The sequence below is a fragment of the Marmota marmota genome, unplaced genomic scaffold (genome assembly GCF_001458135.2).
Source record: "Marmota marmota marmota unplaced genomic scaffold, marMar, whole genome shotgun sequence".
In the NCBI taxonomy this organism is placed as follows: Eukaryota; Metazoa; Chordata; class Mammalia; order Rodentia; family Sciuridae; genus Marmota; species Marmota marmota.
The window spans coordinates 5,768,761-5,788,473 of NW_025999962.1; the positions used below are offsets into that span (position 1 = coordinate 5,768,761).

Sequence of the window (19,713 nt, forward strand, 5' to 3'; positions counted from 1 at the left end):
GCAGGCTCCCGGCCGAGCGGCCCTGCAGCCGGGCCTCGCCCTCCGCGCTCTCGGCCCACCCGCCTGGCCCGCCGCCCCGCCGCGCCTCCCTGCGCCCCGCGCCCGCCCGGGACCTCGCCTCGGCTCGCTCGGCGCCGCGCTGCCCTGCCCGCGCGCACCGATGCCGCCGCCGCCGCCGCCGCTGCCACCCGCACCACGTGACCCGCGCGCCCGCCGGCCCCGCCGAGGGCCCCTCCCTTCCCGCGGCGCCCGAGCCCGCACGCGCGATTGGCCACCCGGCCGGTGCGGGCTGTCAGGGAGGTGCGCGGGACGCCGTGTCCCCGGACTCCCGGTGCCCGGCCGCGGAAGATGCTCGCAGCTCAGTCCGGGTTCCTCCCGCTCGATACTGCTCCCGGCCCCTTACCGTCTAATCTGGGGCGGGGCGGGGGGACGAAGGGGACCGGTGGCAGCTGCGGGCAACCGTGCGCGCGCGTGAGTCACGCGGTGGTTGGGATATTGCGCTGGCTCACCGCGGTTCTGCCCAGGCGCGGGCGCCCTGAGAACCCTGAGTCAGGGACCCAGATTCCAGGCCCAGCTCCGGGATGATCAGCCCTATGACTTGGGCTAGTCGGAAACTTCCCTGATCCTCAGTTTACCCACCAGAAAAATCTTTCATGCATTCGGTCAAAATGAACGGACAATATATTACCAGACTCCTAGAGAAACGGGGCTGAGGATGACCGTCCTTGTCCTGAAAGGTTCTAGATCTAGTGAAGGAAACAAAATGGGAAGGAGTTTGCACAGGGTGGACCCAGGCGGGCACCCAGGGGAGAGGGGGGTTGTGGAAGTCTTCTTGGAGGAGGTGAAGCCGAGATGGAAACGGAAATGGAAGGGGTAGAGAAACATGGAAGGGCATTTTGTACAGAGAGGGCAGTAGTGGTGAGAAAGCACAGAGGTGAGAGCTGCGGGACCCCAGAGCTCTGGGCTAGGCTGAAGCAGAGGAGACTGCAGATAGGATGTCCACCTAAGGCTGGAGGAGTCTGCAGCCTTGGAACCAGGCTAAGGAACTGAAGGGAAGGCAATGATGAGACACTGGGGAACATTAAACATGAATCCCTGTGGCAGCTGTGTGGCAAGAAGGGGGACAGAGAAGAGGCCCCACAGTAGCAGAGGGATGGAGGAGACCGACAGGGGAATGGTCAGGTTTGAATATGAGTTATGCCCCAAAAGCTCCTACATTAATGCAGGAATGTTAGGAGGTGAAATGATTAGGAGAGCTGCAACCTGATCAGCCCATCCTAGTATAAACGGACTGACGGGGTGGTAACTGTAGGCAGGTGGGGCGTGGCTGGAAAAGGAGGGTCACTGGAGGATGCCCTGCAAAGGTCCATCTTCTCTGTGGCCTCTTGCCCGCTCCCTCCTTCCCTCTCCCTCCCACCCTGAGCGGAGCAGCTTCCCCGTGCTATGCCCTCCATGATGTTCTGCTTCTCCTTGGGCCCAGAGCAATGAACTTGGCTGACCATGGACTAAAGCTCCGAAACCATGAGCCCTAAGAAACTTTTTCTCCTCTTAAGTTGTTCTTTTCAGGTATTTTGGTCACAGTGATGCAAAGCTAACTAATTAGTACTGAGAAGGTAAATCAATAAGATGGGAAATAGACTGGATGGGATGTAGGAGAAAGAAAGATGAGGAAAGGAGGACACCCAGGTTTCTCATGAGGGGCTACAAGGCTGGTGTGTCTTTGGCTGAGAGAGAGCTCAGGGAGGGCCGGAGTCCGTTCAAGAAAAGTGCTGCCTCTGGACATGCCCAGGAGATGTCCTGGTAGAGAAGCTGAACAGGCCTCTGGCTGACCATGTCTGCGTTTCAGGAGAGAGATCTGGTCTGAAGATGAGGGGACAGTTGAGGTCACACAGAGAAGAATAAATACCAGAACTTGGGGAGGTCCCCAGAAAGAGTGTGCAGGGTGAAATGAGAAGGGGGCTGACAAGCCACAGAACCAATTCAGGAACTGGACTGGATGTTTTCAAGCCTTTTTCCTGACCCAGAATCTCTTGAGCCTTTGAAATGTAGGGAATGCGACAGTCCGAAGTAGAATCCGAAGGGTCTGGGTTTCATTCAGCTTACTGATAAACTGGGAGATGTACTCAGCAATGAGCACTTGCCTAGCACGCAGGAGGCCTCAGGTTCAAACCCCAGCACCAAAAAAGAAAGGGAAACCCTACCAACCAGCCTACTGCCACAACTAATCCACTTTGGTGAGACTGTAACATGCCACAACCTCTCTGAGGGAAGTTCCAGCCCTTGTGTTGACTTCCACACGTCTCCAGTGGGGCTGGGGATATAGCTAGCGTGCATGAGAACCTAGCATGATCTCCAGCTTATCTTTCAAGACTAAAGGACTGAGGGTAGGGGTGCCAAGAAAGAGACTCTCAGGCAAAGCAATTTTTTAACAACAGATATCTTCCTGAAAGGCAGAGTGTGAATAGATTTAGAAGATCTTGGGCAAGGTCATTATCTCACATACAGGAAAGCATTGCAATGACAGCTACTGTGGCAAATCGTAGGTTACTGAAGTGCAAGCCTGTATTTCCATGCAGTGGTTTGCTTTTAAAACTATACTTGGGGGGCTGAGGTTGTGGCTCAGCGGTAGAGCACTAGCCTCTCACGTGTGAGACCCTGGGTTCGATCCTCAGCACCACATAAAAATAAATGAACAAAATAATTTATTTAAAAAAACTAGACTTGGCTATTGATGGCCGGAGTGTTCTAGCTCTTTGGAGAACAAAGAAATAACCATGGAGATGCTCACTGATGCTCAGCCTCATGGCTCCTCCACAAGTTACCTGCAAGCCTTCCTTCTGATGGCTTCCCTCAACCTGACCTCTGGCAGGCTAGTATTCAAGTCAAGGCACACCTCCTGTCGTCAGGTCCTTGATCCCTGTTCCTTTTTCGCTGATTTTTTCAATTCCAACTCCTCCTTCCCTTTCCTAACCTATCCAAGCATGATATCCAACCCATCCCAGACTCATATACCTCTCACCCCCTCCAGCACCACCCAACAGAATACCTGCACTTACCTTTGAATTCTCTGGCCAGATCCAGTGTGACAGGCTTGGTGGCTTGGTCTGTGACAGTCTCCATTGTGGGGTGGTCCTGGGCTGCTTCGATGCTAGGCATTAGTGGGTAGGTAGCAATGTCCAGCTCACCAGTGGCTGGGTCTGTGGCTGTGCCCAGACTGCTTGTGTCCAAAGTAGGAGAATCCATAGTTGTACCCAGCTTGGCTTTATTTGCTCTAACCAAAGCCATGGTTGTATCTGGCCGGGCTGTGCCCAGCTTGACTGGATCTGGTATTGTCAAAACCATGGCTGGGTCCCCTGAAGTCTTATCTGGCTTGGCTTTGTCTGCTATAACCATGACTCTGCCCAGCTTCTCTGGATCTGTAGTTATCAAATCCGTGTCCTTGCCTGGCTTGGTTGTACCTGTGGTAGATAAGTCTGTGGCTATGTCCAACTTGGTATCCAGAGCAGGAAACTCTGTGCCTGTGTCCCATCTGGATGTGTTTGTTGTAGCCAAAGTAGTAGCCAAGCTAGATCTGTTGGTGGCCATTGTGGCTAAATGTCTGGCTGTGTCTGGCCTTGTTGTGCCCACAACAGCCAAATTCATAGCAGGGGTGGCCCTTTGGAGTAGCCGGGGTCTGGGAATACCCCTGGACCGGGACTTACCTCTTCCTGCAGAGGCTCTGATGTGCCCTTGGCCCACCAGCCCTGGCCCCGCAAAACTTGATGAACTCTGGGTTAGCCGAGATTGGAAAGGTAAGGCCAGGTACGAACTCATAAGGGGCTTCTCCACTGTGGGCATCCTGCTGGGTTTGAGCAGACCTGGGTTCCCTGGACCCTCAGAGTGGACTCTGCCTTCTGGCACTATAGTCATGGGTGCTGAGCTTTGAGCAGACAGCCTCCCTCCTCCATGAGTGGCAGCCTCCCTGCCCAGGGTGTGCAACTCTTCCCAGTGGGAAAGTGGGGGGTTCAGGGACCTTGCCTGGCTCTTGTGATGGATTGTTAGGGAGATGGAGCTCAGCTTTCTGGGCACAAGGCTGTTGGCAGGCAGAGGGCTCAGGACAGCCCCTGGGGCAATGCCAGTGTCCTGCTGAGGCACATTTAAAGTCCTGGCTCTAAGGCCCAGTCTGCTGGAGGTCTGTGGGACATGGCTTTTGGGAAAGGCATCCAGATGGACAGTCTTTCTGACGACAGGGATGAGGGCGGATACCCCTCCAGGAAGCCGTGAGGGGTGAGGATGGCGCCCCAGCATGTTGCTGCGGGAAAAGGAGGTTCCAGAGCCTGAGGCTCCATGGGGTTGCATGTCTGGAGGAGCAGGTGCAAAGTGGTTGTCCATCGGCTTCCCCTGGGACAGTCCTGGAGTGAAGGTCCGGCGGGGTGAAGTGCTCAGGCTTGGAGGTTTCATCCCTCCCCATCCTGACCAGCAGCTGGCACTGCCCTCGGAAGGGCCGTCATTTGGGGGACTCCTTAGTGGAGTGCACACATTTCTTCCTACCTTCCTACAGCTCCCACCCACCATAGTCCTTCACATACCCACACAACACCCAGCCAGTCACCACACGGGACAGCCAATGCACACTGCCCCTGCATGAGAGAACGCAGGGTCGGGGATTCCTCTCCCTCTGCCTGAGCCTGGGTGTGGCCCCCTCTCTGTGGACAGCTCCATGGAGGTCACATGCATGTTCAGGGACTCTGGAGGAGGGCAGTGGCTTCTGAAGTCCTATCTGCCTCTTTCTTCCAGAAGGAGCCAAAGGGCTCTGGATTCCTACCCCCAGCCTCCAAAATAAGAGTTCAGGCATCCAGGCCAGAGGTCCAAGGAGGACCAGTTGGCTTGAGAACAGGGTCTCGATCTGGGGCTTCTGCCCCAAACCAGGAAAGAGCCCTGGGTTGTCCTGGTGTGGAGACAGAATCAGAGATGGAACTAGAGGGGCCCTAGAGAAGGCAGGGCTTGGGAAGTAGAGAGGTGATGAGTATTCACAGGAGACATGTCTGGTGAGCAAGCCATTGCCCCACTGCCTGGGGAGACTGCCATCCCCAACTGCCCAGCAGGGAAGTGGGCAGGGCTCTAGGGAAGTAAACATTGGGCATGCGCCCAAAGTCTGTGTCAACAGAGGGAGGTGGGGCTGGCACCAGGCAGTTCCTACAGACACCCAAAGGTGGGAAAGTGAAGGCTCCTTCTGAAAATCCAACATGGGGCTCCTAGGCTGTACCTCTGGGTGAAGAGGAGACAAGGCTGTGGATAAAACCAGGATCCAGGCTACAAAGATGCTCAGGCCTGGAAGATCAGAACTGCTGTGGGACTGGTCACTCAGAGGCAGGGTGACAGAGGGATAAGAGGGGCACAGAATTAACTCAAGGGGCCCATGGGGACACAAATGAAAGCCTCTGTGGGCTGTGGAGGTGTCTGGGAGGGGGCTGGAGAAGGCTCCCTGGAGGGAGGGAATAGGGAGAGAGGGATGTTGAAGATGAGGCTCAGGCTACTGCCTGGTGGTCAGGGAGGTGGAACTCCCTTTCTCTAGGGTCCCCAGATGGCTGACTGGTGCCCACTCCGGGATCCATATAACTCATCCTTTGGGACAAAGTTGTTTCTGTTGCTTTCGACACTGTGAACTTGACCATCTGCATGGGGGGGCCAGGCCCGGGTGGTAGGAAAGTTGGTTTCAAATGTGAGGGCTGGTGGGGGAGGAGAGCCGTTCTAGAGCCAGCTCTCTCAGGTCTGGAACAGGGACAGGGGAGACAGGGCAGCAGAGGGGTCCTAGTCACGTCTTAAAGTGTGTCCCCAGACACATATTTGTATCCAGTACTGTCCTGCCTCAGTCCCCTCCCCATGGGCATATCCCTGAAGCTCTACCCTTCTGCCCACTTATTTACAACCACAGGCTTCTGGGCGCACTGTGTTCACTTGACACGTAACCGCAGACATCTACCCTCAGTGTGCACAGCCACACGCAGGGAGCTGGTCGGGACTTGTGAGATCTGTTCATCTGTGTTCAGATCCCCATCCCCTCACTGAGCCAGGATCCCCATGGCCCTTGGTCCTTCTCCTCCCCCTTTATCCCCATGGCACAAATACCCTCCTACCTTGATCAGCAGGTAACACAGGCTGCAGATTCTTGGCCTGAGGAGCTGGGGTGAGTGCAGGCCCTCACCTCCTCTGTACCCAGAAGCTGGCCATGGTGGCCTCCTTCCTCTGGTCCCCTTCTGGGCTCCCACTCAGCCTCCAGGCCACAACCCCAGGCCTAGGGCCCAGCTCTCTCCTGACCTATGCCTCCAACTACATCTGGCAGCTGGGCTGGGCTCTGGGGCAGGGAGGGGCTGGTTCCTCAGGAGTGGGTGTCAGTGAATGGCTGCTCTGAGCTTCTGGAATCCTAAAGGGTCAGGGGAGGCTCACAACAGCCAGGCTCAGCTGCTGTGAACTCAAGGCCACCTGGGAGGCGGGGGTGTCCTGCTGGCTGCCCTCCTCAAATGTGCTCTGTCTCCCACAGATTGGCCCCTGGTGAGATATCTCCAGTAAGAATAGGGATACTCCAAAGATAGTGTTCCCCTGGTTATCCCCATGCCACCTTACTCTGCGTTCTGTGACCCTCAGGCACCTTGCCTACACACCTGGGGTCTTTTCTCAAGCAAGCTGGAATTCCTGGAACTTAGGTCTGTCCCTCAATGACAAATCCCTAAGCCCCAGCTCGTTCCAGCTGGACTCTCTCCACTCAGATCCTGAGGGAAGGAAATGACCTGGGCCAAGGCCTGGCCGAGGAGACCCACGAAGCCCCCCATCCTGGCAATGCAGATTTTCAGCAGACCCTGGCTGTTGGGCTGGGTGTCTTCTTCTCCATTCCCAGGTTACCTCTGTCTGAGGAATGCTCTCATAATGGTGGCAATAAGAGTCGCCACTTATGGGCACATACTGTAGGGGTGTGGAAACATCCTTATAGCTGTCCTGTGATGGGGACATCAACATCCTCTGAGCACTCACCCTGCACCAGGAACTAGGCTAAGCACCCTCCAGGCATCTTAAAAAATCTTCACCTTGCCACCTGCTTTTTGCCAATGAGGACACTGCAGCCCACACCACACTGGTCTATATCCCTACGTGCCACTCTCTTTGGCCAGTGAGCTTCTGGGCCACGCTGGCCAATAGAACTTTCTGTGATAATGGAAATGTTCTACATCTGTACTGTCCAATGCAATGGCCATTAGTTACAGTGGCTCCTGAGCACTTAAATGTGGCTACGGTAAGCAAGGAACTGGATCTTTTATTTCATTTTAATCTGTAGCTCCTGTATTAGACAGCACAGTTCTGGATTTTATTTTTCTCTGGGTCCCAGGCCTGGTAAGAATTGCCCTCAGTAAGTTTCTGTAAAATTAATATAATAAACGAAACAGTTGGATGGTAAAATGTGTAGACCCGGTGCCCTCCCCTCTTCTCAACCATTGTCTCCCCTTCAGGCTTTAGGTTTTCCGACTTGTCTATATTCTGGTTACCAGGGCAACTGGCTAGAAGTCCCAGGGGAGGGGGAGGGGAGCTGTCTGGAGTTCCTCCCCCTCCCTCCTTTCTTTAAGGCTGGGGGGAGGAAGAAGGTGGCTGCTGGGAGGAAAGAGTACAGCTCTGCCTGGACGGATTGGGGGTGGGGGCTCTACGGCCCACCCCCGCTGGATTACATTACTTCTGGGAGATAAAGCACCCTGCGCTGAAGTCAGCAGCCCTGGGTTCTCTTTTCACTTTGGCCAATGACTCTCTGTGTGACCTCTATCAGATCCCCCACCCTCCTGGACCGCAGTGCCTTTTCCAATAAACACCAGGTGCCCTCATGTGGTCTGTTCTAGCTTGAAGATGCAGAATTCCTCCTTCTTGTCCCTTGAAAGCGAGGTCTGAGTCTCCTCCAACTCTTCCTTCCTCTTGCCCATCTGCCCCTGAGCTCTCCTCCTTTGAGCACCTTTGCGGACACTGCCTGCCTGTTAATTACAGGCCTGGGTCCAGCTGCCCTCTAGTGGCCCTTAGTGACAATGACCTCCTTGCATTTGTACACATCCTTCTTTCCCACTGAAGAAAAGACTGACTCAAGGCCGGGAAGTGTCCTCAGAAGGCAGATATCTCCACTCAAGCACAAAATCACTGTGGTGGCCTTCCAGACAAGGGGAAAAGGCCCTGGAGTCTCATATGTGGGCTTGTTACAGCTATGCGAATTTGAACAAGTCACTTCGTCTCTCTGAGCACCAGTTTCTTCTCTGTAAAATGGGGGTTGGATCAGGCAGGATGGGGTAAGCTATGCTGCAGTAACAAACCGTTCCAAAATCCCAGTGGATTTTAACCCCAAAGGCTGATTCCTCATTCATGCCTCCTGTCTACCATACTTTGGGTCAGCTATGGCTCTGCTCCATGTCACCTTCCCTTGAAGACTCGGGATGATGGAGCAATGGCCCTCCAGAGCACTGCTGGTCATCTTGGCAGAGGGAAGGAGAGACTGGTGAATTGGTGACTAGCTAGAAAATGCCAGCTAATTACAGCTCATTAACTAGACGGCCCCACCCATCACAAGGAGGCAGGGTAGAATAATTCTACCATGTGCTAAGAGCTGGGCAGCCAGAAATACTTGGTGAATGGTACTGAGCACTGCTCACAGGTTGCTGTAAAAAAGAGGTGAGAGGTGCTGGCCCAATCCCCAGGAAGCTACCAAACCTCTCATCATGCACTGGTAGTGTGCTGTGAGCTCAATTCATGTGAGCCATGAAAACCGTCGCCTTTGGGACTTGGGTTGAAGCTCAGTGGTGTTGCATGTGCTTAGTGTGTGAGGCCCTGGGTTCAGTCCCTCCCCAAAATGGTTGCTGTGGAATTCCAGTCTCCTTGTTTATTTTCCTCCCATGATGTCCTTTGACATCCACACCAGTTCCAGCTGTTCAGAGCCAGAAAAACAGAGTGGGACATGAACTTGCCACTGTATACAGAGTGCATTGGCAGCTGGACATCTAGGTTTCCAGGCTCCAAATTCTGAGACCCTCACCACCACTTATGGATGGAGAAAGAGCAGCTCTGTCTACCCAGAGTCCTCTGGAAGGACTGTTGAGCTTGTCACCGTCTTGTAGGGAAGCCTACAGCCTTTGCCCTTCTCCTAAAGCTGCTCTCTTGGCCTTCCCAAGCCCTTCCCACTCGGCCAGAGTGGAGAACTGCGGAGGTGAAACAATGAGAAGCCTGTGCCTCCCTCCCAGCTAGAGTCCGAACATTGCAACCATTCCCACGCAGGGACCCTGAACATTCCCGCCTCCTGTCCTTCTGATCTGGGTGAAGCCCAGACACACCCGCCCTTCCTTACCTGACAGTTCCCAAGATTCTGCAAAACCTCCCAAAGCATAAATTAAAAACCAGCACACAGCCTGACCCCCTGATAGTTCTAAACCACTCAAAAATCTTGGCCTCTGAGTAGAATTTCAAAGAGACTAGCCCCATTCATCCAACAAGCAAGACTTCAAGGGGACCCTGCCAAGTGCCAGGCAGGCCACAGACAGGACGACAAGCTGCGGTGGCTGCTTCTCACTGTCATGTGAACAAAGTCCCACACAAGATGGAGGCTGAAATGGAGAAAGCCTGTAGTGGGGTCAAGGAAGACTGTCTGGAAGAGGTGACAGAAGGCTCCTCAGGCCGTCCCCTTGATTCTAAGCCTTACTTGTCAAGTCACTTTCGATCTCCCTCGCCCCACTACTTGCTCACTGGCATTCTGAGCTTTAACTCACATCTCCCCGAAAAGGTTAGGCTCTGCCTAGTCCCCATGACATTGCAGTGCGGGCTCCTCTTCCTCTAACAAGGAAAACTCATGCACCCTTCAGCTGGGTAACCCCCTTCTCCAAGAAGCTTTCCTGACAACTCTTTCGCTGGGAGTCAGGCACTTCTTCAGCTCTGTTTTGGTTTCTCGCACGTATTTCAATAACACTTTATGCATCCGTTTGCCCCTCCGGTTAGTGAGCTCTTTGGATTCAGGGACTACATCTTTACCTTTGCATTCTTGGAGTCATGTGGGTGGGATGGAGCTGGCATTTGACATGCTCCTGGAGAGCTTATCAGGAAAGTTATGTGATGGACAGCATTTATTGGGTGCCTTTCATCCCAAAATTTCCTTTGACATTTGCCATCACCCAGCGAGGCAGGGCAGGAGGGATAGGAAAGTAAACAGGTTTCTGTGGAGCCCCAGACCTGAGTTGAGCACAATGTTGGCACCAGTCGGGACCCTGTACCTGGACTGGAATCAGCTGTGATTTCAGGGCCTGGCATACAGAAATGTGAGGCAAGTTCAAGAAACTTGACCAAGGATGCATAATTTAACTGACTTCTAGAAATTACTATCTTTGGGCTCTGGCTTCAAGTTGCTCCCCATCCAGTCTGGCATGCCCTAGAAAATGGAAAGGTCCTGCCTCCGTGAGCACTGGTCCGTTTCTGTAGCTTCTACCCTCTGGGTCAAACCTCTCTCCAGTGCCCCCTTAGACAACACTAAAGACACAGTCAGTTATGGTTTTTGTTTATTTGTGTTAGCACTAGGTGTTGAATATGGGGCATTTCACCACTGAGCTATATCCCCAGTCCTTTTTATTTTGAGGCTGGGTCTTGTTAAGTTGCTGAAATTCTCACTAAGTCTCTAAGGCTTAATAGAAAAGATAGGAGAAAGGAAAAAGGGGACACTGTCAAGGGAGAGAGCGGGTCCTCTCAGAGAGAGGAGGGATGCACGTTCCTCCTGCTCTCCAGTTTTATTGGAGGCCTCAGGGAAGTATCCAGGGAGTCCAACCCAGGTTTACCTCTTAGCTTTTGACTGACAGCAGAATTGTATCAGACTTCCAAGTCCCCATCACTAGCCTTCCCCATAGAGGGGAGACAATGTTAAAAGTCCAAGGCAACTCTGGGTCACTTTGGCCCAAGTTGGTTGGTTCTTATTGGAACTTGTTCTTACAGACTCTATGGTTAAGGGGCTTGCTCCTAATTATCCTATCTCTCTGAGTTCTGAAATATAATCTGTGTAAAGGTCACAAAGCACCTTGGGTAACTTGCATTCTTATCAGCAGGGAGAAGTCTTTCAGACCTGCATTGCTCCTACAGATAACAGGTTATTTGCTGAGCAACACAGTGTATCCTATTGACCTAAGCCAGGCAGGACTACAGGTAAATTTCTGCATAAAAGAAAGCATGGGGGGCTGAGGTTGTAGCTCAGGGGTAGAGAGCTCGCCTCACACGTGCAAGACCCTGGGTTCGATCCTCAGCACCACATAAAAAGAAATAAGTGAAATAAAGGTATTGTGTCCAACTACAACTAAAAAAAAATTAAAAAAAAAAAAAAGAAGCATGGACCAGGTGCCATGGCACACACCTGTAATCCCAGTGGCTTGGTAGGCTGAGGCAGGAGGATCATGAGTTCAAAGCCAGCCTCAGCAATGCTGAGGAACTAAGCAACTCAGTGAGACCCTGTCTCTAAACAAAATACAAAATAGGGCTGGGGATGTGGCTCAGTGGTTGAGTGCCCCTGAGTTCGGTAACCCCATCCCCCCAATAAAAGAAAGCTTAGGGGTGGGGTGTCAGTACAGTAGGCCCAGTTTATAGAATTCTCCTCTTAACTTCATGTTCCCACCACCCACATCTGTATATTACTTATTAGTAAGAAAAAAGACTTGTGAAACCAGATCTTCAAATGTCAGATGTTTGCTCGCTGGGGGAAGGGAGCCCAGAATACATCAGGACCTGACACAGTAAGAGAAACTGAGGCAGAGCAGAATAGCTACCCAGTGAGTGGTGTTGCCCCCACCCCAATCTCGCATGGAGTGATCTGAAAGGCATTGGAAGGGCCCTACCCTCCAGTGGGTCCTTAGAGAACCCACTTTGCCCACCTACTTCTGCCACATCCTGCCTGCCCTGCAGCCCAAACTCAGATTCTCGTGCTCCAACTCTCAACCCAGATTCTTAGGCTTACCAAACTCTAGGGATTCCTGTCCAGACACTCAGACCCCCAGACATCCAGTCTCAAACCCTGGGTGATCCTAGATGGTTTTCTCCTCCTCTCCAAGCTTGTCCCCTCCCCTGTAAAACAATGACCTCAGTTCCTCATTCAGCATCCCTTCCCCTTCCCCTACCCAATATCCCTCTCAGCCCATGGGAGGCACATGTGCATCCTACTCCACCCCTAACTCCAGGGGTGGGAACAAGCACTCTCTGGCCAATCAGAGAACCCCATTCCCAAGCACATGCACTCTGGGGGCCAATGTAAATCCACTGAGCTTTCCCACCGCTGAGAGATTAGCTGTGCTGAAATCAAGGCACTGGAGGGCTGTGGAAACCAGGGACTATTGGGGGGCACATAAAACCTACACAGAGGAAGGCAGGACTAAGAGAATGAGAGACAAGGACAGAGAGATGGAACACACAAGTGACATGCCCAAGCCCTGACTCCAGCCCATTTCTCTATGCCCTCAGGCAAATCCCCACTAAAATAAACTGGCAGCAGTCTCCATTATTGTCCCACTTTAGAGGTGGACTTTTTAATTGAATACACAGTCACCAAGCTAAAGGCTTCTTTGCAGCTAGGGTAGCCATGCAACTAAGTATTAACCGATGGGGAGTCATGATTACAGCCATCAGTGTCCCTCAAGGGCAGGGGCATCCTTCCCACCATCCCTCCATCCTGCTGCTCAGGATGCAGACGAATCAGCTCAGGTCGTGTAAACCAGTCAATGTTTTTTGCATGGCAAAAACAGGGGGAGGCGCTGGGGTCCCTGAACCCTGGATGAGAACTAGCCACCAAATTGGTTCTGAACAAACTCTTGTGAATTGCACCATCCATAGGAATAAAATTCTCTTTGGCTGGGCTGAGGTTGTGGCTCAGTGGTAGAGTGCTTGCCTAGCATGGGTGAGGCACCGGGTTCGATTCTCAACACCACATATAAATTAATAAATGAATAAAGGTCCATCAACAACTAAAAAAAAATTTTTAAAAACTCTCTTTGGCTTTAAGGCCTGTTGTTTGGCCTCTTGGTGCCTGAATTTATATTCTAACTGTACACTATCCCCAGGGATTCCAGTTGACATTTTTTTTATTGCTCTGACAGGAGAAGGGGCGAGTGCTATTGGTTTCTAATGGGTAGAAACCCTGGATGTTCAACATCCTGCAATGCACACAACAGCCCCTTACATCCAAGAATGACCTTCTCCAGAATATCAATAATGCTGCCATTAAGAAACCCTGCTCAACCTTTACTGGGGTTTGGTGTTCCCATCCCTAAAATGGAAAGTACTGAGCTAGCATATTTTTTTCACAAGGACCCAGTGGGTGAGTTGATATCCTTTCAAAAAAGGATAGTCCTGCAAAGGTAGTCATGAAGTCTTTATTATTGGGAATAAATGAAGATGGAAGCCCCAGCAAAGGATAGTGAGACAGGCTGTCAATCTACATCCAAAGGGAGGCAATGAAGACTCTGCACAGGAGGAGGGCTCCAGGGTGGGCTTGTGTTCTGGGCATCCTGGCTCAAGAGGGGCTGGGCTCAATCCTGGAAGTGCAGCATGGGATAGGGAGGGTGGGTGGCCAGGGACTCCTGTCAGCTGCCTTAGCAGGCAGAAGGAGGGAGTTGGAACCAACTGAGGACAGTCCTCACACCCACAGAGCCCTGGGACTCTCACACACGGAATACACACACACACACACACACACACACACTCCCCTTCCCATGGCCCTACCCTCTGCAAATACCCCTACTACCCACCCTCAACCATTCCAAGCCTAAGCCCGAAGGGTGGGGCTGGGCTGGGCTGGGCAGGCAGCCTTTAACGGAGGCCCTTTCCCTGAGTCAGCTTTGAAGCCTTCCCCAAGTAGCTGCAGGGCCGATGCCTTTGTGAGGGGAGGGGAGCGAGGGAGACTGGGGATTCAGTGGGGAAAGGGGGATCCGCAGGCACAGGACAAGCAGGAGCAGCCATGTGGATTCCAGGTGGAGGGGGAGAATGCTGGGCAGCACAAAGCCCAGGGGCCGGTGGGGGATGTCCCCAGAGCTGGGGAAGGCCGCCGCGGAGAGAGCTGGCTTGACCCAGGGGGTCCGCAGAAGCGATCAATACCTTGGGCCTCCTCAAGACCTCCAGGCGCCCCACCTGTACGGCCAGGGGCCTCCCAGAGGACCAGGTGGCTATGCTGGAAGCCCGGGCTGCAGAGAGATAGCTGGAGGACCAAGGGGTCATCCTCCCTTTGCTTCGAGAGTCTCCAGGCTCAGCGGGTCGAGCAAGGACACCGGGTACCCTCACCTGCGACCTGCGCACGTCGGCTCTTAGACCTCCGGGCCACCAAAGGCCAGGTTATCCCGCACCATCAGTGTCTTGCGGAGGTCCCGGTCCACCAGGGGGCGCTGCATGCGCCACTTGTGCGCCTCCTGCAGCCCCGGCTCGAAGTAGTAGATGCAAGCGCCGAAACCCACCAGGATGAGCACGGAGATGACCAGGTAGACAGGCACGAACCAGTCCAGAAAGTGCGGCATCGCGGCGGCTTTGGCTGCCAAGACACGGGCCACGAGAGCTGGTGGAGGGGCCCCTTGTGGCGCCCACCCAGAGAGACCCTCAGAGACCGGGGCCCCAAGCGCCACTTTACACGTAGGGAGACTGGGGTCCGGGAGAGCGAGGGGCAGTGGCAGCCTGATCCAGACCACATGGTGCCTTAGCAGCCCAGGCCTTCTAACCACGCACTGACCTGTCCCCATCAACTGGAGACCCCCAGCTCCTACTCACCCTATAAGAGGAGGCTCAGCACAGCTCATAAGCACAGCTCTGACCCTGTCCCTGTCCAGCTGTGTGCCTTTAGGCAAGTTGCCTAACCTCTCTGGGTGTCCACTTCCTCCCCTGTAGAAGGAGAAACTAAAACAGCCCTGGCACAGGTCCCAGTGAGGATTTAGTGTGGTGACCCATCCCTGGATGAAGCCTCAGTAAAGGTGGGGAGAAGCCTCCTCTGGTCTCCCTGTGTCCCTGCGCCCAGCTCTGATTTTGCAGTTGCAATATCTGCTGTTTGCCAGCGGCCCCCATCCCAACAGATGCATGGGTTCCTGGCCACCTACACACCTTGACCAGCTGTGGCCTTGTAAAAGCAAATACCCATCCCCAGGGGACCTGCTTCTTTGTAACAGGGTCTGAACAGGCCAATTTTCATAATTATAAGGCCATAGATACTAGAATCAAAAGTCCTGGCAAGGTCCTTAGAGCCTTGGGATGATAACAGCACCTGGCTTCTAGGGTTTTGGTGACTGCCCAGTGAGTTGATTTATATGAAATGTTGGCACATAGTAGGTTCTACATAGTAAGTTTGTTCTTCTACTCTTACCTTCAGTTTCTTTTAGCTGCAAAACAGGCACAGAAATAGGACCTGTTTCCTAAAGGCACTGTGAATTTTTAATAATTGCCCAAAGGATATCTGAAGTCATGCTGCTTGGCACAGAATCAGTGCTCAACAAATATTTGCTATTATTATTTCCAGTGAACTAGAGGTGAAGAAAGCAGGAAAGTGGGTGGTAGCAGTGGAAGGTGCTCTGTGCAGCCTGCCTGCTCTCCACACCCTCCATTTCATTGTGGAACTGCTTGTCAGTCACCTGTGAACACTGCATGTTACGCAGTCCCCGGCTTTTTGTCTGCTTTCATTTTCCCTGGAATGTTCTTTGCGTTCTTGGTCACTGGGCAAACTCTTGTTCACACTTCAAAAGCCAGATCACAGATCATCTCCTCCAGGGAAGAAATGAGCAGGACCCATTTAAACCTCCTAAAACTTGCCCAAGGTATAAGAAAGGGGTGGACCCAGGAGCCCCTTCTGTCTGCCTGGCAGGAAGAGCACCACTAGGGCACTTCCACAGACCTCAGGCCAGGCCTGTGGGGCAGGTGTCACTGCCTGTAACTTACAGATAAAGAAACAGAAGTCCAGACAGGATCACTAACTTACCCTGGGATACCCAAATGGGAAGTAGAGGAGCTGGACCCCAAAACCCAGTGAGGTTCTATGGCTTGAGCCCTTCAGGACAGGGAAAGATACTGAGCAGGATGAAATGAGCACAGGCCCACCTGGGCTTCTGGGGAAGCAGGGATGAATGAACTGGCCCCCGAGGGCAAGTTAAGGAGCAGCCCCAGCTCCTCTGACCTCTGTCTCCAAACTCCAATTTCTCTTGTCCCCCTAATCCCAGGTGGGCCATGATCCCCCGGAGGAGGATATTGCCACATCCTGGTCCTGCATCTTTCTTGAGCTCCTCTGCCCCCTATCAAGGGCCCCTGTTGGCTATTCAGAAACACAGACATCTTAAGGTGCCCTATTCATGGAGGAATAAAATGAAGAGTGCACTAACTGTCTAAAGTCAGCAGAGGGCAGTGTGGAGGGCCCAGCACCCTCCTACCCATCTACCTTTCTGAGCAAGTTCAGAATTGCCCTATGCTGCCAGGGTTGCTGGGAAGAGGAAGAGGGGCCCTCAGGCAGGGAGGCTGACCCGAACTGGCTTGACTAAGGCCAACATGATTCATGCTCCTTCCCCATACCCAGCCCCGACTTTTGTTCCTTCCAGCTTAAGTATGAGAACGGGGGCAAGGGCAGAACAAACCACATCAGCTGCAATGTTGTAGATCTGGGGAGCAGAGTTCAGGTTCCACAAACTCTCCAGCCCTGCAGACAAAATTCTAGATATTCTGGGGCAGACAAAGGACTCCCAGACCTTTTCCTGACTTCAGGGGGGCAGGGGAGGGCTAAGTAGAGATGCAAAACACTCACAGGCCTTCTGTGTGACCTTGGACCATTCCTCACCATCTCTGGGCTCCAGGGTCTCCTGTACACAGTGACAGGGTGAGGATGGGGTTACCAGATGATCTATAAGAAATTTTCCAGGCCCATTTCAGCCACCGTTCTGTCCAGGACAGTCTGAAGGCTGCAGAGCCCTTCTCCCTGCCTCCCAAGCCACTGGTATCATTCAGTGCCCCTGCATGCCCGTGGACCCACCTCACGCCCTGCGGTTGCCTGTTCCAGGGGGCTCTGTGCTGAGCACACAGCCTCGGCCTGAGCAGCTCAGCATCGGCCTGTAGACTCAGTCGCAGCTGCTGTCCCCAGGGACACTGCCATCTGTGGCCGCTCTGGGTGCTGGAGGCAGAGATAGGGCGAGGCCAATACCCCCCTTGGGAGACAGAGCTTCTCCGGCTCTGAGTGGGCCAAGTGGGGGCAGTCCTCAGCTGGCTTAGCACACTGGTACCTCTCCCTGCCCATCTGAGACCCTTCTCTCCACTCCCCACTCTCAGAATGGCAGGAGGTGGGACCTGTCTTAGCCAATCAGCAGCCTGGCAAAGCAAGGGCTTTATCCTCTGTTGCCTTGGCAACCAGCCTCCTTTTCTGGATCCCTGTACTGTGCACGTGGTACAGCAGATGACAAGGAGGGCAGGATTGGGAAAAGGCAGTGAGGAATGAGTTACCCAGCAGGCTGCTGGGCCCCAAGACTAGTGGCCCCAGAGAGGAGAGGATCCCAGCTCAAAACGGAGGGTTGATAGTTTGCTGATTGGGAGTCGGGAGAGATTGGGGGTCTCTGACAAGCAGGTGTGGCTGCAGAAGCAGTGACCAGTAGAGCCAATGAGGGTCACAGGTTATAGAGGGAAGAACCAAGTCTGAGACTGAAAGTCTGGACATATTAACTTAATGCAGCACTTGGTGCCAGACATTGTTTACAGGTGCTTGATTTCTATTAACTCATTTAATCCTCATCCAAGGTCATATAGCAAGAAAGTAGCAATTGGATTGGCGTCCTGGCCTGGCCCTCAGGCCCCATAAAGGGCTTCCCTCCCATTTAGGACTCACCAGCCCTGGCTGGGGTTCAACCTGTGCTAGTTGAAGCTCCCAGGCAGTGCACCCCCACCCACCAGGTCTGGCTCTTCACACTTCATTCACCCCCTGGGTGTGTTTGGGAGGTCCACAGGGGGTGAGGCAGCTGAGGTTCCAAGAGGTGAAGCTGTTTACCTTCTCCTCCAGTCACTCAGCTGCTTGGAGACTGAGCTGGAATTCAAAGCTAAGTGGTGGGGTTGAGAGTGTAGGGTCCACCCCCAAGCCTGGATCCTCCCCCTTGGGCTACAGAGGAAGGTTGGCTAGGTACCTCGCAGCCAGTGAGCACTCTGCAAACGGCAGTGGCTGCCATGCGAGGAGGAAGAGCAGCCACTGAGGTCCACAGAGGGGGAAGAGGCTTCAAGGGACTCCCAGAGAGTTCATTCTCAAAAACCCGAGGAGAGGCACGCACAGAAGACTCTTGATGAAGCGGCTTCAGGGTCTTCAGTATTCCACCCCACAGACAGCTGATAGCTGGAACCATCTGGGGCCCCTGCAAGGGTGGTGGGTCCTCTCCAACATATGTGAGGCATGGAGGTGATTATGTTTACAGAAGGATTTTTAAAATTCAAGTGTAAGGTACATGCGGTAAAATGCTCAAATTTTAAGCAATGGATTTTTGTCTGTGTATACATCTGAGCAACCACCATACATCTCCCCAGAAAGGTCCCTCCTCTTGCCAGTGAATACTCCCACCCTCAGGGGCAGGGCTGCAGCTCAGGGTAGAGCACATGCTTAACATGCAAGAGGCCCTGGGTTCAATCCTCAGCCACAACTCCATCCCCAAAGGCACCCACGGTTCTGACTTCTGACGTTTGGGTTTCATGGAAATGGAATCCCACACTGGGCACTCTCTGTGCCAAGCATAATGCCTTCAGGATTCAATGTGAGTAGTTGCATGTGTCAGTCCACCACAATTTGTGTTCACTGAAGGACAGCTGGGTTGTCTCCAGGGTGGGACTATGATGACCAAAGCTGTCATAGTACTTAACAGTTTGGTGTGGGAAGGCAGTGGGGAGTCAGGGGAGGCTTACAGGGGGGATGTATTAGGAGACAGACTGGTGGGAACATGAGGTTAAAGGGATAATTATGTATATTGGGCCCACTATGCTGACCCCCACATGCTTTCATTTTTAAAAAGCAATTTACCTGAAGCCCTGCCTTAAGTCCACAGGATAGGTTACATTCCTCAGCAAACTACCTATTATTTGCAGGAGAAATACAGGCCCCAAAATGCTGATAAGAAGAAAACAAGTTACGCTGAAAGGGGAGACTTTTGTAATCCTTACACAGACCATATCCCCAAATTCAGGGAGATAAAGATAATTCCCCCTAACCATAAAATCCATAAGAACAGGTTCCAATTAGAATCAGTCAGCATGGGCTAAAGTGACCTAGAATTGTCACAGCAGTGGGGACTTGAAAGTCTGATGTCATCTTCTGTTAATCGAAAGTCTGGACATGTGTGGGACTCTCTGGAAACTTCCTTGGGACCCCAATAAAATTTGAGGGCAAGAGAGGTACACAGTCTTTCTCTCTGAAAAGACCTACTATCTCCCTTGACAGTGTCCCCTTTTCCCCTTTCCTAATCCTTCTAATAAATTCATGCCTGTTACTTCGAATGACAGGTCTGAAATCTTTCTGTCATGATTGAAAGAATCAGGGTGAGCCAGGCATGGTGGTCCATGCTTGTAATCCCAACTGCTCCCGAGGCTGAGGCAGAAAAATTGCATGTTCAAAGCCAGCTTCAGCAACTTAGTGAGGCCCTCAGCAACTTAGTGAGACCCTGTCTCAAAATAAAATATAAAAAGGGCTGGGGCCAGGTGTGGTGGCACAGGCCTTAATCATGG

The 19,713-nt window shown here is 52.9% G+C and overlaps 2 protein-coding genes across 9 annotated transcripts in view; both read right to left on the reverse strand.

Annotated features, from left to right (window-relative positions):
• Positions 1-200, reverse strand: part of Septin3 (septin 3) — a 19,184-nt gene extending 18,984 nt beyond the window's left edge. For 2 of the 3 annotated variants that reach the window (XM_048803057.1, XM_048803056.1), the window contains exon 1: positions 14-90. The gene's annotated coding sequence lies outside the window, so the exon portion shown is untranslated. Of the gene's footprint in view, positions 1-13 lie in introns of all 3 variants that reach the window. The other variant, XM_015501844.2, reaches the window with a different exon arrangement.
• Positions 201-13,369: 13,169 nt separating this feature from the next.
• On the reverse strand, positions 13,370-18,356 carry Smim45 (small integral membrane protein 45). 6 transcript variants are annotated; one of them, XM_048803064.1, is made up of 5 exons: positions 17,000-18,356; positions 16,775-16,829; positions 16,608-16,669; positions 14,767-14,877; positions 13,370-14,533 (listed from the first exon to the last, which is right to left on the reverse strand). In XM_048803064.1, exon 5 carries the CDS (start codon positions 14,517-14,519, stop codon positions 14,313-14,315), a length of 207 nt encoding a protein of 68 aa, XP_048659021.1. In that variant the 5' UTR covers positions 14,520-14,533; positions 14,767-14,877; positions 16,608-16,669; positions 16,775-16,829; positions 17,000-18,356; the 3' UTR covers positions 13,370-14,312. The 6 variants fall into 6 exon arrangements, with proteins under 6 accessions (XP_048659021.1, XP_048659022.1, XP_048659019.1 ...); XM_048803065.1 differs by lacking the exon at positions 16,608-16,669; XM_048803062.1 differs by lacking the exon at positions 14,767-14,877.
• Positions 18,357-19,713: the final 1,357 nt, after the last annotated feature.